This window comes from Bactrocera neohumeralis, chromosome 4, assembly GCF_024586455.1.
Source record: "Bactrocera neohumeralis isolate Rockhampton chromosome 4, APGP_CSIRO_Bneo_wtdbg2-racon-allhic-juicebox.fasta_v2, whole genome shotgun sequence".
In the NCBI taxonomy this organism is placed as follows: domain Eukaryota; kingdom Metazoa; phylum Arthropoda; class Insecta; order Diptera; family Tephritidae; genus Bactrocera; species Bactrocera neohumeralis.
In genome coordinates, this window is record NC_065921.1 from 53433009 (window position 1) to 53449171 (window position 16163).

Consider the following 16163-nt stretch of genomic DNA (forward strand, 5'->3'; position numbering starts at 1 on the left):
GTTCCGACAAATGAGCAGCTTCTTGAAGAGGAAATGACGTTTGCAAAATTTCAAAACGATATCTTAAAAACTGAGGGACTAGTTCGTATATATACAGACAGACAAACAGACGGACATACAGACGGACATGGCTAAATCGACTCAGCTCGACATACTGATCATTTATATATATATACTTTATAGGGTCTCCGACGATTCCTTCAGGGTTACAAACTTCGTGACAAACTTAATATACCCTGTTCAGGGTATAAAAAATCCCTATTGCCAATATGATACGATGAAGTAATAAGTTAAATATTATAATTTATCTTAAGTATATATGGAATATGGAAATTATTTATTTATTTAATTTAATATTTTCAATTAAAATAGAATATTTTTGAAGTTATACTTCTTATACGAGTTCGGAAAAGGTTGCGATAGATTCAGGTTGCGCAACCTTGCTCAATATGAATCTACGCAACCTTGTCAGCGAAGATGTTCGAGCAGCAAGCGAAGCGGTGACAATCGGCGAGCTTTTGCTCGTTTCTTTCGGCACAGCCCGGCTTTTCTACCAACAACACAATGTTGCCATGCTTATGCTGTGGTTGTTTTTGTAGAACAATGTTTCAATTTTTGGTTGGTGACATATTCAATTAAAAATAAATTTTGTTGGGATTCGAACCTACGTAACTTTTCAAGCGCTTACCACCAACACCACCATTGGCACTTGTATTGCGTTGTCCTAATTATGGTTTGGTTATGCATGAAAGAAATATACAATGGATCGCCGATTGTTACCTCTTTCCTTGCTGCTGCTGCGCATATGTATGTTTGTATGCTTGTGCAATATTGAAGTTATGCTTCTTTTTCTTTCGTTTGTCTTTCATTTCTGCGAATTCTCAACTATTTTGCGTATATTTTGGTTGAAATACTCTGCGTTGGCCGTTGAAAAATTAAGGCTATACTTTACAGGATCATTTTTGTAGTTAGTCTTCATTTAAATTTTTTGGAAATCGACCCGCGATGACGAGGTATATCGTTTTATCTGACAGCGTGAGGTTTATGAACTTCATTTCTAATATTGTGCTGTGGCATATTAGAAATGATGTTTCTTCGAAAATGCGCATTATTTTTCTTTCGTTTGTCTTTCATTTTTGCGAATTCTCAACTATTTTATGTGACTTTATCTCTTTCATATCTCTTTTTTTTTGTGCGAATTCTTACAATTTCTGAACGTGCACATGCGTATACATACATTCATATGAGCATGTGCAGAATAGAGCTCCCACTCCCGGAATGTTTTCGAATTCCCGGGATTTCGGGATATCGAAATTTCATTTCCCGGGATTCCCGGGAAAAACGGGAGAAAATAAAAATTGCTAATTATTGCTAATAAATTTAAAAAAATTTAATTATTTTTTTTATTTCCAATCAGTTACATAGATTCAATTAAGTATGCCCATGTTCTTGGGTTCTTTATAATAAAAAAATTATTATTTAATAATAATTATTATTTCTTATAAATTGAAAAAAATATATAATTCACTTTTTATTTCGAATCAGTTACATGAATTAAATTAAAAATATACCTATGTATTTGGTATTATATATATATTATTTTGTCAAAAAACAAATAATAACAAGTAAGGAAGGGCCAAGTTCGGGTGTCACCGAACATTTTATACTCTCGCATGGTAAAGTGATAATCGAGATTTCATTATCCGTCATTTAAATATTTTTCAAATACCGTATTTTTGTAAAGTTTTATTCCGCTATCATCATTGGTTCCTAATGTTTATACTCGTATTATACAGAGAAGGCATCAGATGGAATTCAAAATAGCTTTATATTGGAAGAAGGCGTGGTTGTGAACCGATTTCACCCATATTTCGTACATCTCATCAGGGTGTTAAGAAAATATTATATACCGAATTTCATTGAAAGCGGTCTAGTAGTTCCTGAGATATGGTTTTTGGTCCATAAGTGGGCGGCACCACGCCCATTTTCAATTTTTAAAAAAAGCCTGGGTGCAGCTTCCTTTTGCCACTTCTTCCGTAAAATTTAGTGTTTCTGACGTTTTTATTAGTCGGTGAACGCACTTTTAGTGATTTTCAACATAACCTTTGTATGGGAGGTGGGCGTGGTTATTATCCGATTTCTTCCATTTTTGAACTGTGTATGGAAATGCCTGAAAAAAAAGGCTTTGTAGAGTTTGGTTGACATAGCTATAGTAGTTTCCGAGATATGTACAAAAAACTTAGTAGGGGGCGGGGCCACTCCCACTTTTCCAAAAAAAAATTGCGTCCAAATATGCCCCTCCCTAATTCGATCCTTTGTGCCAAATTTCACTTTAATATCTTTATTTATGGCTTAGTTATGACACTTTATAGGTTTTCGGTTTCCGTCATTTTGTGGGTGTGGCAGTGGGCCGATTTTGCCCATCTTCGAACTTAACCTTCTTATGGAGCCAAGGAATACGTGTACCAAGTTTCATCATGATATCTTAATTTTTACTCAAGTTACAGCTTGCACGGACGGACGGACGGACATCCTGATTTCAACTCTACTCGTCGCCCTGATCACTTTGGTATATATAACCCTATATCTGACTCTTTTAGTTTTAGGACTTACAAACAACCGTTATGTGAACAAAACTATAATACTCTCGTTAGCAACATTGTTGCGAGAGTATAAAAATCAGAGATCGATTTCTGTAGGAACTAATAGTATTTTAAAAATACAAGCGCATCCATTGTTTCATCGTTTAAACTAGATCTGATTTTAGTGCAAATGCTTCCAGACACTGAAAAACAACGCTCGCATGCGACACTAGTTGGTGGTATTGTCTTTAAAAAATTACAAGCAACCTCCAGATTGCTGCCAAGCCCGCCACCCCCAAGAAGTAAATTTATTTCCTTTGGTACCGCTTCCTCTACTGATAATGGGACATCTCTTTTTAAAACGCGAGATTCTTTGACAGTTTCTTGCAACCTTTCCTTCAACGTTTTTTCCTTTTCATTTTCGATTATTTTTAAATCGATATCGCGATTCTCAACATCATTAGTATTGTACTTTTTGACAATTAACAGCTGATCAAACCAGTGCTGTAACTTTGATCAAACAGTGTTGTAAAGTACTAAATTCTTACTAATTGGTTTTTGGCAATGTTCATCTATTGTAAATACAACTTTGTTTATGAAAAAATAATAATTAACAGTGTTTAAAAAAAAGGACAAAAATCCCGAATATCCCGGGAAATTAATTTTAAATCCCGGGAGGAGTTTTAAGTCCGGGATCCCGGGATTTCGGGAGCCCGGGAGCCCGGGAGTGGGAGCTCTAGTGCAGATACACAAAATAGGTTAGAAAGATTTCTGCCTTTTAACATCGTATACTATATTAATACATATTTTTCGTACTAATAGAAATTAAATTTATCACAGCAATATTATGTATATGTATGTTAGGTATATTGGTGTGATAAATTTAATTTCTATTAGTAAGAAAAATATTTATTAGTATAGTATTACGATGTTAAAATGCAAAAATTAAAGACTAAGTCCGTCGAGATTCGAACCTGCGTTCACATTTTGACTTTTTATGTGCTTACCACCAACACCACTATTGACACTTTCGTGGCGTTGTCTTAAGTATGGTTTGGTTATGCATGTAAGAAATGGTTCAAATAATTTAGTTTAAGTATAGAAATATGCTGTTGTAGAACATTTGCTTTCGCAAACATACAGACAAATGTGCAAACGACATAATATATGCATGATTGTTTCGCATTTTGCTTTTACGCCGGTCAAATTTCTATACAAAAATCGACTGAAATGCATGAGAAAATAAAATGGGCAACTAGTGCAAATGATTTTAAAAAAATTTATTGATAATTAAATATAAATGAAAATACATGTAAATTTACTTAAATTTATTAAAAAACTTATTTAAATTTATTGAAAAACTGCAAAGAAAAATAAAAGTTAATTCATTTTACTTTGGCCCAGTTTTCTGCGCAATACAAATGCAACGCCAATAATGAATACAAGAAATTGACTAAACACCATGATATAAAATATACAAATTATAATATGACAACCCAAGTACAAAAGTAAAAAAGAGAGATGGTTACGCTGCATATTCCCTTCCGCAACGAAGAGACAGAACTACTTTCCGAGTCAAAATTCCTTCATTTAGACTTTGCTTTATAAAATGTGCATAATGAATTTAAATGTTCTAGTTTTCTTTCATACAAAATGATATGCATTTCTGAATGTCACTAAGAAGTATAACTTCTTCCGCGCATAGGGACTCCACGCACCTTTTTTTCTTTTTTGTTATTTTCTGTCATAATATTTGAATTAATTGAATAATTCGAACAAAAAAATGTTATGCAAATCATTTTGGGACTTGTTGCGTCAAGTGACTTTATAAATCTAAAATCAAATATTTTAAGAAATATATTAATAAAGTCAATTAGATAATAATTGAATAAATTATAAAATTTTTTTTATTATGTAAAATATTTACCATTTTTATATTACCAAGAACATCATCTATTCCAAATGTATTACAATACTCAATTACTATGAATTTTCGAAATTAATTTTAACTACATATACTTTCCCCCTTTTTATATATATTAGGGTGTTTTTATTTTTTTGAATTATTAATTTTGTTCGGTCCCGTCACAAAATTTCCTTGGAAATACCCCAAAAAAATTCCCTGAAAATTTTAGCCCTACATATTAACATTAAGAACTGGACCGAGGCATGTAAAAATTTTCCATAGAAAATACACTACAATCTTGGTTTTTTATCTTTAAATTCCTACAGATCAGAGGTATTTTATGGCATCGCTTTGACTTTAGACGCTGTAGCTCTTGTCAGTTATAAAAAAAAAATGCGAATTTCGTGGAAAAATCAGGTTTAGATACCTCGCCTTTATCTTTTAGAATACACGTGGTTAATATTCATCTACTGATTACCAGTACCAGTTTTAATCCATTGCACTGCGTATTTGCAGTTCTATTCTACCATTCCCAATATTTAGTAATTTTATCATTTTTTAGGAAGAATCAGTTTGAAGTTGTACGCATATACATACATACTTCAATGTATTTGCAAAGAATCGAAAAGATTTCTGTATATCTAAAATTATAATAAACCTTTTTATCAATACTCCAATTATTCCGCTATATCTTTATGTTAGATATCCCGTTTGGTTTGTTATGAATGCATTTGCGTCCTTGACTAATAATCTAGCAAAGTATCCGCAGTGCCTTGACGATGAAAATTTCAATGCCATTTTTTGTTGTGATATTAAATATATCGGACGGGTTCGTCTTAAAAGAAAACTACCTGGTTAAGGAGCAAAATCAGTATAACCCATATACTAAGCATGTTTGGATATGAAAATTTTTACTTATTTCTTTCTATTTTTGAGAAACTAAAATTTTCAAATGATTCTTACATAAATTTTGAACAAATGCTTATGATTTGAAATATAATTTTTGTATTTATGAGTTGTATTGAATTTTAGCATAAAGAGATAAAATGTATCCTATGTCTTTATCCTGCTTCTAAGCTACCTCCCCACCAATTTTAAGCCAAATCGGTTCAGCTATTCTTGAGTTATAAACGACTTTCTTTTATATACCAACTTGTACCATACTTGTAAATGACAGAAAATAGCAAAAAAAGAAAAAAAAAACAACAAACATATGCGGGAGCTGTAGCACATGAAAATTTTCATTAGCTCTGCTGTGCTACCGCTCCCAATTTTTGCTACCGCTACGCCAGAGCATAGCGCAGAATTTAATTTTTTGCTCCCGCTCCAGCTATAGTTTTTTACCTAACAAAACTGGGAGCAGAGTAGAGCACATAATTTATATTGTTATGCTAAGGCTATGCTGTGGCTATGCTGTGGCTCCCGACAAAGTGAGAGCGGTAGCAAGAGTAAAATGAAATGCTACGAGAGTAGCGTAGTTTTTCAAACCTTACCTCTTTCCTACTACTACTTTTACCTCTTTCCTTGCTGCTGCTGCGCATATGTATGTTTGTATGCTTGTTCATTATTGAAGTTATACTCCTTTTTCTTTCCTTTGTCTTTCATTTCTGCGGATTCTCAACTATTTTATGTGCCCTTTTATTGAAATACCCAGCGTTGGCCGTCGAAAAATTGGGCCTATACTTTACAGGATTATTTCTGTAGTTAGTCTTCATTTACATTTTTTGGAAATCGACCCGCGATGACGAGGTATATCGTTTTATCTGACAGCGTGAGGTTTAAGAAGTTCGTTTCTAATTTTGTCTTGTGGCATGTTAGAAATGATGTTTCTTCGAAAATCGTTCGCTTACAACGGATGAAACGACTTTTGAGTGGTGATTTTAATGAATGAATTCCTTTTGGTTGAAATGCTCTGCGTTGGCCGTTGAAAAGTTAAGACTATACTTCTCAGGATCATTAATTTCTTTGAAGAAATCGTAGAAATTAATGACCTTTAGAAATATGCATATTTGCATTATTTCGTTGTCATTTCCATATTCGTAGCAATAGAATTTCTATGGCATAAGTAAAGTAGTTTCCGCCGATTGTCACCCCTTGCCGCTGTAGCAGCTTCGCCTACAAACATGCGTAAAAATGTATGTATGTACATATATGTACGTATGATCGTGAATACATATCGACGCAGATTTTTGCGAGAAGCACCAGAAAGTTGTGCAATTTATGATTTTTAGCTTTTGCCATCGTCGCGAAAAGACGACTTGTTGGCAAAGGCATGCTCGGGGAGATAATAAATTATAATAAATTTATAAAATGTGAATTTAAGTTTTCTAGTTTTCTTTCATACAAAATGATATGCATTTCTTGGAATATCACTAAGAAGTATAACTTCATCCGCGCGTAGGGACTCCACACACCCTTTTTTGAATACAATAACAGCTAAATAGCCATCCTTATTGAGGGCAGAATGGTTACTTTGAATTCATCAATGATTCGAGATCTGTTGGCATACGTTTTGCTTTTCAAATAGGCTTAGAAAATATTGGAGGTAGTCAAATTAGAAATTTTCCTTTCAATCTTCCATCCACAGATCTTATTCTACACTTCATTGTACCGAATTAGATACCTCATTCTTATCCACTTACTTCCAATTCCTTGTCAGCGTAAGCAACATTACGTTTCAAGGGTACGTCACAATATACATAGCTTTTTTATACTCTCGCAACAAAGTTGCTGAGGAGAGTATTATAGTTTTGTTCACATAACGGTTGTTTGTAAGTCCTAAAACTAAAAGAGTCATAGGGTTATATATACCAAAGTGATCAGGGTGACGAGTAGAGTTGAAATCCGGATGTCTGTCTGTCCGTCCGTCTGTCCGTTCGTCTGTCCGTCCGTGCAAGCTGTAACTTGAGTAAACATTGAGATATCATGATGAAACTTGGTACACGTATTTCTTGGCTCCATAAGAAGGTTAAGTTCGAAGATGGGCAAAATCGGCCCACTGCCACGCCCACAAAATGGCGAAAACCGAAAACCTATAAAGTGTCATAACTAAGCCATTAATAAAGGTATTAAAGTGAAAAAAGTTAAAGTGAGTGAAATCTGGCAGAAAGGATCGCATTAGGGAGGGGCATATTTGGACGTAATTTTTTTGGAAAAGTGGGCGTGGCCCCGTCCCCTACTAATTTTTTTGTACATATCTCGGAAACTACTATAGCTATGTCAACCAAACTCTATAGAGTCGTTTCCTTCAGTACCTGAATACTGTTCAAAAATGGAAGAAATCGGATAATAACCACGTCCATCTCCCATACAAAGGTTGTGTTGAAAATCACTAAAAGTGCGTTAACCGACTAACAAAAAACGTCAGAAACACTAAATTTTACGGAAGAAATGGCAGAAAGAAGTTGCACCCAGGCTTTTTTTAATAATTTAAAATGGGCGTGGCGTCGCCCACTTATGGAGCAAAAACCATATCTCAGAAATTACTCAACCGCTTTCAATGAAATTCGGTATATAATATTTTCTTAACATCCTGATGACATGTACGAAATATGGGTGAAATCGGTTCACAACCACGCCTTCTTCAAATATCACGCTATTTTGAATTCCATCTGATGCCTTCTCTGTATAATATATACATTAGGAAATGAAAATACAATTCAATACTCAAAGTACACAAATTGATCTAATCTAATTAATTTTACAGCAAAATAAAAAAATATGTAAATGTTGGATAATGAAATCTCGATTATCACTTTATCATGCGAGAGTATAAAATGTTCGGTGACACCCAAACTTAGCACTTCCTTACTTGTTTTTTCTGATGTTAACAATCCAAGGAATCTTTTCTAACTTATTTCAATTTTTTTAAATTATTTTTCAGTTCATCACATTTAACCCTTCAGATTAAGTTGCTTAGAAGTTTTGGATATATAAAAAAAATTTGTAATCTTGTTCCATAGCTAAAAAAAATTAATACTTACCAATAATGCTAAACGGAAATTTGCCCAGCCCACAAAATTTGCCAATAAGTGGCGAATGCTCATCGCGACCATCATAGACGGCAAGCCAATCGTAGGGGCAGTGTTCCTTGCCAGAACCTATTGGTCGTATGGGACAAGTCATGACGTTCTCACACCTGCAAAGCAAAAGAATAATGGAAAAGAATAAGCGATAAGAAGAAGAGTAAAATTAAGATGAAGGTTAGAAGTTAAGTTGCCAAAAAGTAATATAAGTATACTACGGTGATCAAATTGAAAGACGAATTTTCTTATATTTTTAAAATCTTTATTTATTCTTGCAAATCCATTTCATCTTGTTCAAAGTAAGCCCCTTTCGCTGCAATACACGTATCCCAACGAATTTTCCAGTCATCATAGCACTTGGAAAAATCCTCCGTCATGATGGCCATTAGAGCCTTCTTCGATTCAGCTTTTCTATCCTCAATTGAGTCAAAACGGTGTCCTCAGAGTGGTCTTTTGAGTTTGCTGAATAGCCAGAAGTCACACGGTGCTAAATCAGGTGAATACGTTGGCTGCGGAACGATATTTGTTGAATTTTTGGCGATATGATTACAAATAAGCAATGCAGTATGAGATGGTGCATTATCGTGGTGCAGAAACCAAGAGCTTTCGACCCTCAATTCTATCCTCTTGAGGCGAATAGCTTCACGTAAACGGCGCATAACGCTCAAATAATATTCCTTGTTGACAGTTTGGTCCAGCGGAAGGAAGTCATAATGCACCACACCACGATAATCGAAGAAAACTGTCAACATGACCGTGATTATTGAGTGGTTTTCTCGGTTTCGGCTCGCCTTTAACACGATATTTGCTCGATTGATCTGTTGTTTCGGGATCGTAAGCGTAGATTCAAGTCTTATTTCCAGTTATGATGTCAGGAAGCGTTGTTTCACATATGTTAACCCGAGCTCTTTTTCGAAAAAATTGAGTGGTTTTGGAATCATTCGAGTTTTGACTCCTTAAGCCCAATTCATCCTTCAAAATCGCCTGCACCGTTCCAAATGATATGCCCAAACTATCAGCAATGTCTCTAATAGTTAATCGTCGATTTTCAAGCACCATTTCTTTGACTTGTTTGACGTGATGTTCATCAGTCGATATTTTTGGCCGATTTGACACCCCATTTTTCTCAACACTCTCACGACCGGCTTTGAACTCGTTATACCACTTGCAAACACTTTTAGAATACAGAGTTTGATCCCCAAAGGCTTTTTGCAAAGATCTTCAAGGTTTCTGCAGGCGAAATTTCATTCCGCAAACAAAATTTCATTCCGAAAACAAAATTTAATCGCACTTCTTTGTTCAATGAATTCAGACATAGTAAAAATTGAAGAATTCACTTTTTGAGCCTCACAAAACGACGCGTATCTCAAATACTAATGAATATTTAGACGTGAAATTTAACATAGATATCACTAACATGATTCGAAAAAGATGAAATTTATTTATAAAACGTGAAACAATAATACAATTACTTTTCCACGAAAAAAGGAGCACTGGCTGCCAGGACCTTCGGCTCGCTGATGTAAATATAAAATGTATAGTTATTGCTTAATTAAGTCTTAGGTGTAAAAGTTAATAAAATGTTCTGTAGCTAATAGAAAAGTATTAAGAACAAAATAAATAATAAGTAATGGGAAGTTTATAAACATAATCATATTTGTGGTTTTAATCCTGTTTGTACTAAGAATGCTGATATTTTTGTTACGTTTTCGGAGGAACTCGTTTGTAACAGAGCAGACGGTATTTGGTCGTCGAAGATATTTTTTCTAATTGCTGCGAAATGTGGGCAGTCGTCGAGTAAATGATAGGCTGTTAAAGCTAACGACGGGCAGTGTTGGCAAACTGGTGGACTAGAACGATTTAGAAGGTGCGCATGTGTGGCAATTGTGTGTCCTAGGCGTAATCGGATAAATGCTTTGATGTCGTTGCACCGGCAGCTGGCGGGATAGCTTGGTTTTATCCTGTTCGGGTTATTCGCAGTATATTGGTGCTGGATAGATCTCCAAGTCTCCATATGTGAGCTATATTGGAGCTGCGATATACACTTATACAAGTCTTTTTTCATAATATAGTCAAAAGTTATTAGTGGTTCTTTTGCTGCGAGTTTAGCCCGTTCGTCTGCCAGATTGTTTCCTTTTATGCCTGCATGTCCTGGAACCCACATTAGTTTCAAGCGATTGTTATTCTCGATTAATTTGCTCCGAATACAGGAAATTAAGTAGGACTTGTTGTTTGTATTTATTACCGCGTGTATGGTTGACTTGCTATCAGTGCAGATAACTGCTTTAAAACTAGATTTTACGACGAAGATGATTGCGTTGAAGATAGCGACAGCTTCAGCTGTGAAAACCGAGGCGTAGCTGGGAAGTATTCCTGCTGTAATTGTTCTTCCCTCGGAGTCAACGACGGCGAATGTTGTGCTAATGTCGGTTTTTGAACCATCTGTGAAAACGAATTTCCAGTCTGGGAGCAGTGGAGTTGTATATTCCGCGAAAAGGCGTTGAAATACTGTGGGGGAGGTACTACTTTTTCCGTATTTCTCCAAGTTTAGCATGAAACATGATTTGTTTATCATCCAAGGCGGAGAAGATACTTTTTGGCGGAGAGAAGGGAATGTGATATCAAGCTCTCTGGCGTATTCGATGCAGAGGAATATTGACGACTTACGACTTGTAGACTTTTTCCGTTGCAGCTCGGATAACACTGTTTTGTAAAGAATATTATTGTAACAAAGAAACAGCTTCGGTATGAGTTTTTTTAGGTTAAGTGTAAATCTTTCTTCGATTGTGGGTAGCCCCGCTTCCACAAGTATGAATTGTGTTGGCGATGTCGGAAAAGCGCGAAGACTTCTGCGCACAGCCATGTGGTATGGGGAATACAGTAACTTGATGACACTTTTCGCGCAGTTGCCATAGATGGGTAGGCCATAGTCTATCTTCGATAATATAAGAGCTCTGGTTACATTTATTAGTGTTGACGAGTTAATTAAGCAGTGTTTGGATGATAGATATTTAATAATGTTAAGCCTAGCAGCCAGCTGCTTTCTTAAATATAAACAATGTTCTTTGAAAGTTAATTTTTTATCAAAAATTAAACCTAGAAACTTAAGTTTATTAGCGCTTACAACTGGAATATTGTTATAAACTAATGTAAAGTAATTACATTTGTGTTTGCGGCAAACATGGAAATTCTTACATTTGTTTAAAGATACGTTGGCTCCAGATGATTCGGACCATATACTTAAATCAGCTAATATATTAGTAAAATCTTGTTTAACAAGGTTTAGGTCACTTAGTTTAGAGACCAATAATAAATCATCAGCATAGCATATGTAAAAAATATTTTTATACTTATCAATTATGTGACAAACTTCATTGAATGCAGCGGTAAACAAAATGACAGATAGCGGGGAACCTTGGGGAATACCATTATGTAAAGAGAAATAATCCGAAAAGGTGTTATTTACTTTGGAAACAAATCTGCGATTAGTGAGAAAAGACTGGATAATTTTAAGGATTTTTCCACCAAGGTTCCATTTTACCAACTGACGTAAAACTACATGAGCTCCCACGCGGTCAAAGGCTTTCTCGAAGTCTATACTTAGCACGGAAAGGTGGTTTCTATTGGAAAGAGCAGTAGAAGCTTAGCTTTCGAAGAGGAGCAAGGCATCAATGGTGCCATGCCCCTCTTTAAAAGCCACTTGCTGCGGACTAATGGAGTTATTGTTTATGGCATACCACGAAATACGATGAGCTATAATTTTTTCGAAAAGTTTACCTAAACAGCTAAGCAGTGAAATGGGTCTGAAACCTGATGCTTCTGTTGCAGGACTACTTGACTTAGGAATGGGGATAATAATAGCGTTTTTCCAGGTTTGGGGGTAAATACCTTTATTTAGAATGTTGTTGTATAACTTAATTAATCTGGCCATCAAACATGAAGGTAGATGTTGCAACATGGGGTACGATATTCTGTCGGCACCCGGGGTTTTGCCTGAGAAAGAGGATAGTGTAGACTCTAGTTCAATATGTTCTATATTGCAATCTGTGATGTTAGACAAAGTATAAGGGGAAGTACTGAGATATTTGTTTTTGTCTGAAATGAAAGTGGCATGAAAGTTTGAGTCCTGCGAGTATTCTGACCAGTATGCTGCGAAGTAGTTAGATAGCTGTTTTGCGTTGGCGATAGGCCCATTAACATTACTTATGGAGATCAACTGGGATTGCGGGTATATTCCAGATAATTTTTTAATATCGGACCATGCTTTTTTCGGGTTTGTTTTATGGTTGATAGATTCCGAGAAATTATTTAAGCTGTCCCTTTTAGATTGTTTTGCTTTCCTACGAAACATCGCGTTAGCCTTTTTATACATAATTAAATTTTGGTTTGATCTTGTCCGTCTATATTCCGACCAATAAAAGCGCTTTACATTTCTTAATTGTGATAGCTCAGGAGACCAGTACGGCACAGTTTTAGTAAAGATTTTATTACTGGATTGTGGAATGGAAAGGTGAGCAGAAGTCCGAATAATTTTTGTAATTGTGGCAACTTCTTTGTTGATATTGTCCGAATAGGGGTATTTTTCGCAAAGGTCGCTGGCAGTATGTTGAAACTTTTCCCAGTTCGCTATATCTGTTAGGAACTTTGGAATGGGTTGGGCCTTAAAGACTGACGGAGTGCGTAAAATAGTAAGAATAGGGAAGTGATCGCTGCCGTGGAGGTGGGGAAGGGTATTGCTAGTTAGTTTAGGGGCGATGTTGGAGGAACATAATGTAAGATCAACAGAGGTAAAAGTTTTGTGTGTGGAAAAGTGAGTCGGTTTGTTGTCGTTAAGTAAAGTGAGGTTTTCTGAAAATATCATATCTTCTATGATAGCACCTCGATTGTTGCAAAGAGTTGATCCCCAAAGTGGACTCCAGGCGTTAAAGTCCCCAACTATAACGAATGAAGTAGAAACTGATCGCAAAATGTTTCTAAGTTCGCTGCATGTGAAGTTTTGTAGAGGTGGTATATAGAGGGCCACGATAGTAAATTTGAAAGATAGTGAAATTTCTATTGCAATTGTGGCAATATTTGAAGTAATGGAAACTTGTCTATGGGGTATCGATCTTTTTATCAAAACTGCAATGCCTTGCTTGTTAGTTTTGTTTTGAGGCAAGTTGTAAAAATAGCTTTGGTACTGATGGGGTGAAGCTGCTGACTTATCAGCAGCAATATTAGTCTCTTGGAGACAGACAACGTTTGGCGAATGTTCTTTCAACAGAAGTTCTAGTTGCGTGTAATTGTTGAGGTAACCGTGCATATTCCACTGTAGGATCTTAAACATTGAGAGCGGGAGAGAGATTGTCACAAAATTAATATGCTATGATAACAAATATGTATGTATGTTAATAATTGCATTCGTCTATAGACATAAATTGCTCTTTCGAGTTGTTTTCATTATGTTGAGGTATAGTTTGGTTTAAAGAGAGATTGACAATTGAGGTGTCAGCTGTCTCTTTCATGGAAGCGTCTGCTTCTGTTTTGTTTTGGTAAGCGTTAGCTTGCGAAATGATGTTTGCGAGTGTAGATTCGAGATTGAAGGGAGTGTGTAATAGAGTTTGCGGAAGAGGTGTAAAAGCGGAAACTAAGGCATTCTTAGGTTGTTGATTGTTGTTGTTTTGTGGTGAGTGGTTAGGTAAAGAAGAAATTATTTGAGGTGGGTTAACAGAAGAAATTTCAGATGAAGTAGTAATCGGCGATTTGTTTAATGAGATGGGTGGAGAGATTAGAGATTTGGAGCTTTGAGTAGGGTTGTTATTTGATTTTTGTGCTTCTTTAGCTGCCTCGGCGAAAGAGGAGTTAAGCATCGATGGTGTTTGTGCTTTGTAAAGCTTAAGTGCTTCGCGCATGGAACATTTGTTTTGACATTTTATTTTAAGTATTTCTTTCGTTTGCATGTATTTCGGGCACGTGTTGGCAGATGACGGGTGGTTACCAGAGCAGTTTGCACAGAGCGTGCGAGAGCATGGGGGAGGATGGGGGGGAAGATTGCATGACATACATACGGGCGCATTTTTGCAGTGTTTGGCGGTATGACCAAGCCGTTGACAAGTTTTGCACCGCATTGGGTTAGGGTAGTAGGGTTTCACTTTAGCACTACGCCAAGAAACGTCAACTTTATCTGGTAGCTCGAACCGATCAAAAGTAAGTAGCACAACTCCAGTGAATTGTGAAACTCCTTCCACAGTTTTCGAAAATTTGTACACTCCGACTACGCCTTGGTTACTCATATTTTCAATTATTTCTTTTTCACTGACATTGTTTAGGCAGGGTGCATAGATTGTACCTTTTACGCTATTAAGATTGTCATGATATTTTACAACAATTTCGCACACACCATGTAGCTTTTTAGTTGAAATGAACCTTTGGGCAATTTGGTTGTTTTTCACAAGCAGTAGCAGATTGCCAGCACGTAATTCCGAAATCGAAATAATTTCTTTACTAATAGCTTCTAATGCTTTATGTACGGCGAAACAAGAATAATTAGAGATAGGTTTCGTTGAGTCGGAAGCACTAATAATAATAAATTTAGGGTTTTCTTTCCTAGACTGAGGCAAGTCAGGAAAATTAAGGGGCGTGTATGAGGGTTTCTTTCTTTTTGGATGGGATTCCGAGGCAAGCAAAGCGAACCTGTTATTCCCGAGGTTGGGTGGCCCGGGGGCCATGATTATTATGTCTACACACTCGATTCACTTGTTTAGAAAACACTTGTAGGAAAAACGATATGCGGTATAATAATAAAACAGAAATTTACCAAGCGAACACGTGCACGTAAGACGGATGTGTACTGTGCGAAATACGCAAAAGATAAGCCGAAACACGTCTACACAGAGCGAGCTTTAGTCGAACGTAGTAGAATTTTTAAAAGTTATAAATTAATTATCTCGATTTCCGGGAAAAATACGAGCGCTAACGATAAAAGTTCAATGGAAAGAAACTTTTGTATTAACTCCCTTTTCGCATAATCTAAAAATTAAAAAAAAAATTCAAATATCCAAGTTTTAGAGTTTTTGTTTTTATGTTGTTTAAAGAAAAACATATTAATTTTTTTAAGTTTAGAACATTTGTTTTTTCTTTTTATTTTGATTTAAAGTCGGAACATTTGGTTTTAAAAGTTTTATTGAAAGAACATTTCGCAGAGCAGATAATTCACTCGTACCCACTGAGGAGTAGTATACGCAATGTTTTTTTATGTAAGAAACAGTGTACTTATAACTGTTTGAATGAATGAGGAAATTATAAATATATTGACACCTTATATCCACATACGCACAAAAATGAAAAAATATGGTTTAAAGAAAAAATAACGTATACAACATTTTCGATAGTTTTTCCTAAAATATGGAGGAACTCAGAATTTGGTTCAAAGGCCTAATTTTGGCATACTTCATATCAAAATTAAAAAAAAAAAAAAGATTTTTGGTACGATATAGGTACGATGAACGTCTGCTGAGGTACAAAGGTTTTCGATTGAGTTCTGAAATTTTGTAAAGAATGTCTTTTGAACAAATCAGATTAAATATTACTGTTGGGCTAAGAAGACTTTTCATACGGTCGACAATATTATATATCAAAGGTGATTTTTTAAGAGCTTGATAACTTTTTATA

The 16163-nt window shown here is 35.5% G+C and overlaps 1 protein-coding gene and 2 pseudogenes across 1 annotated transcript in view; 2 read left to right on the top strand and 1 right to left on the bottom strand.

Annotated features, from left to right (window-relative positions):
- Positions 1 to 8621, bottom strand: part of LOC126754524 (uncharacterized) — a 44470-nt gene extending 35849 nt beyond the window's left edge. The window contains exon 1 of the mRNA XM_050466592.1: positions 8472 to 8621. Within this exon, the coding sequence (XP_050322549.1) occupies positions 8472 to 8613 (142 nt within the window). The 5' untranslated portion in view covers positions 8614 to 8621. The remainder of the gene's footprint in view (positions 1 to 8471) is intronic.
- On the top strand, positions 938 to 1042 carry LOC126757682 (small nucleolar RNA U3; annotated as a pseudogene).
- On the top strand, positions 6162 to 6364 carry LOC126757738 (small nucleolar RNA U3; annotated as a pseudogene).
- Positions 8622 to 16163: the final 7542 nt, after the last annotated feature.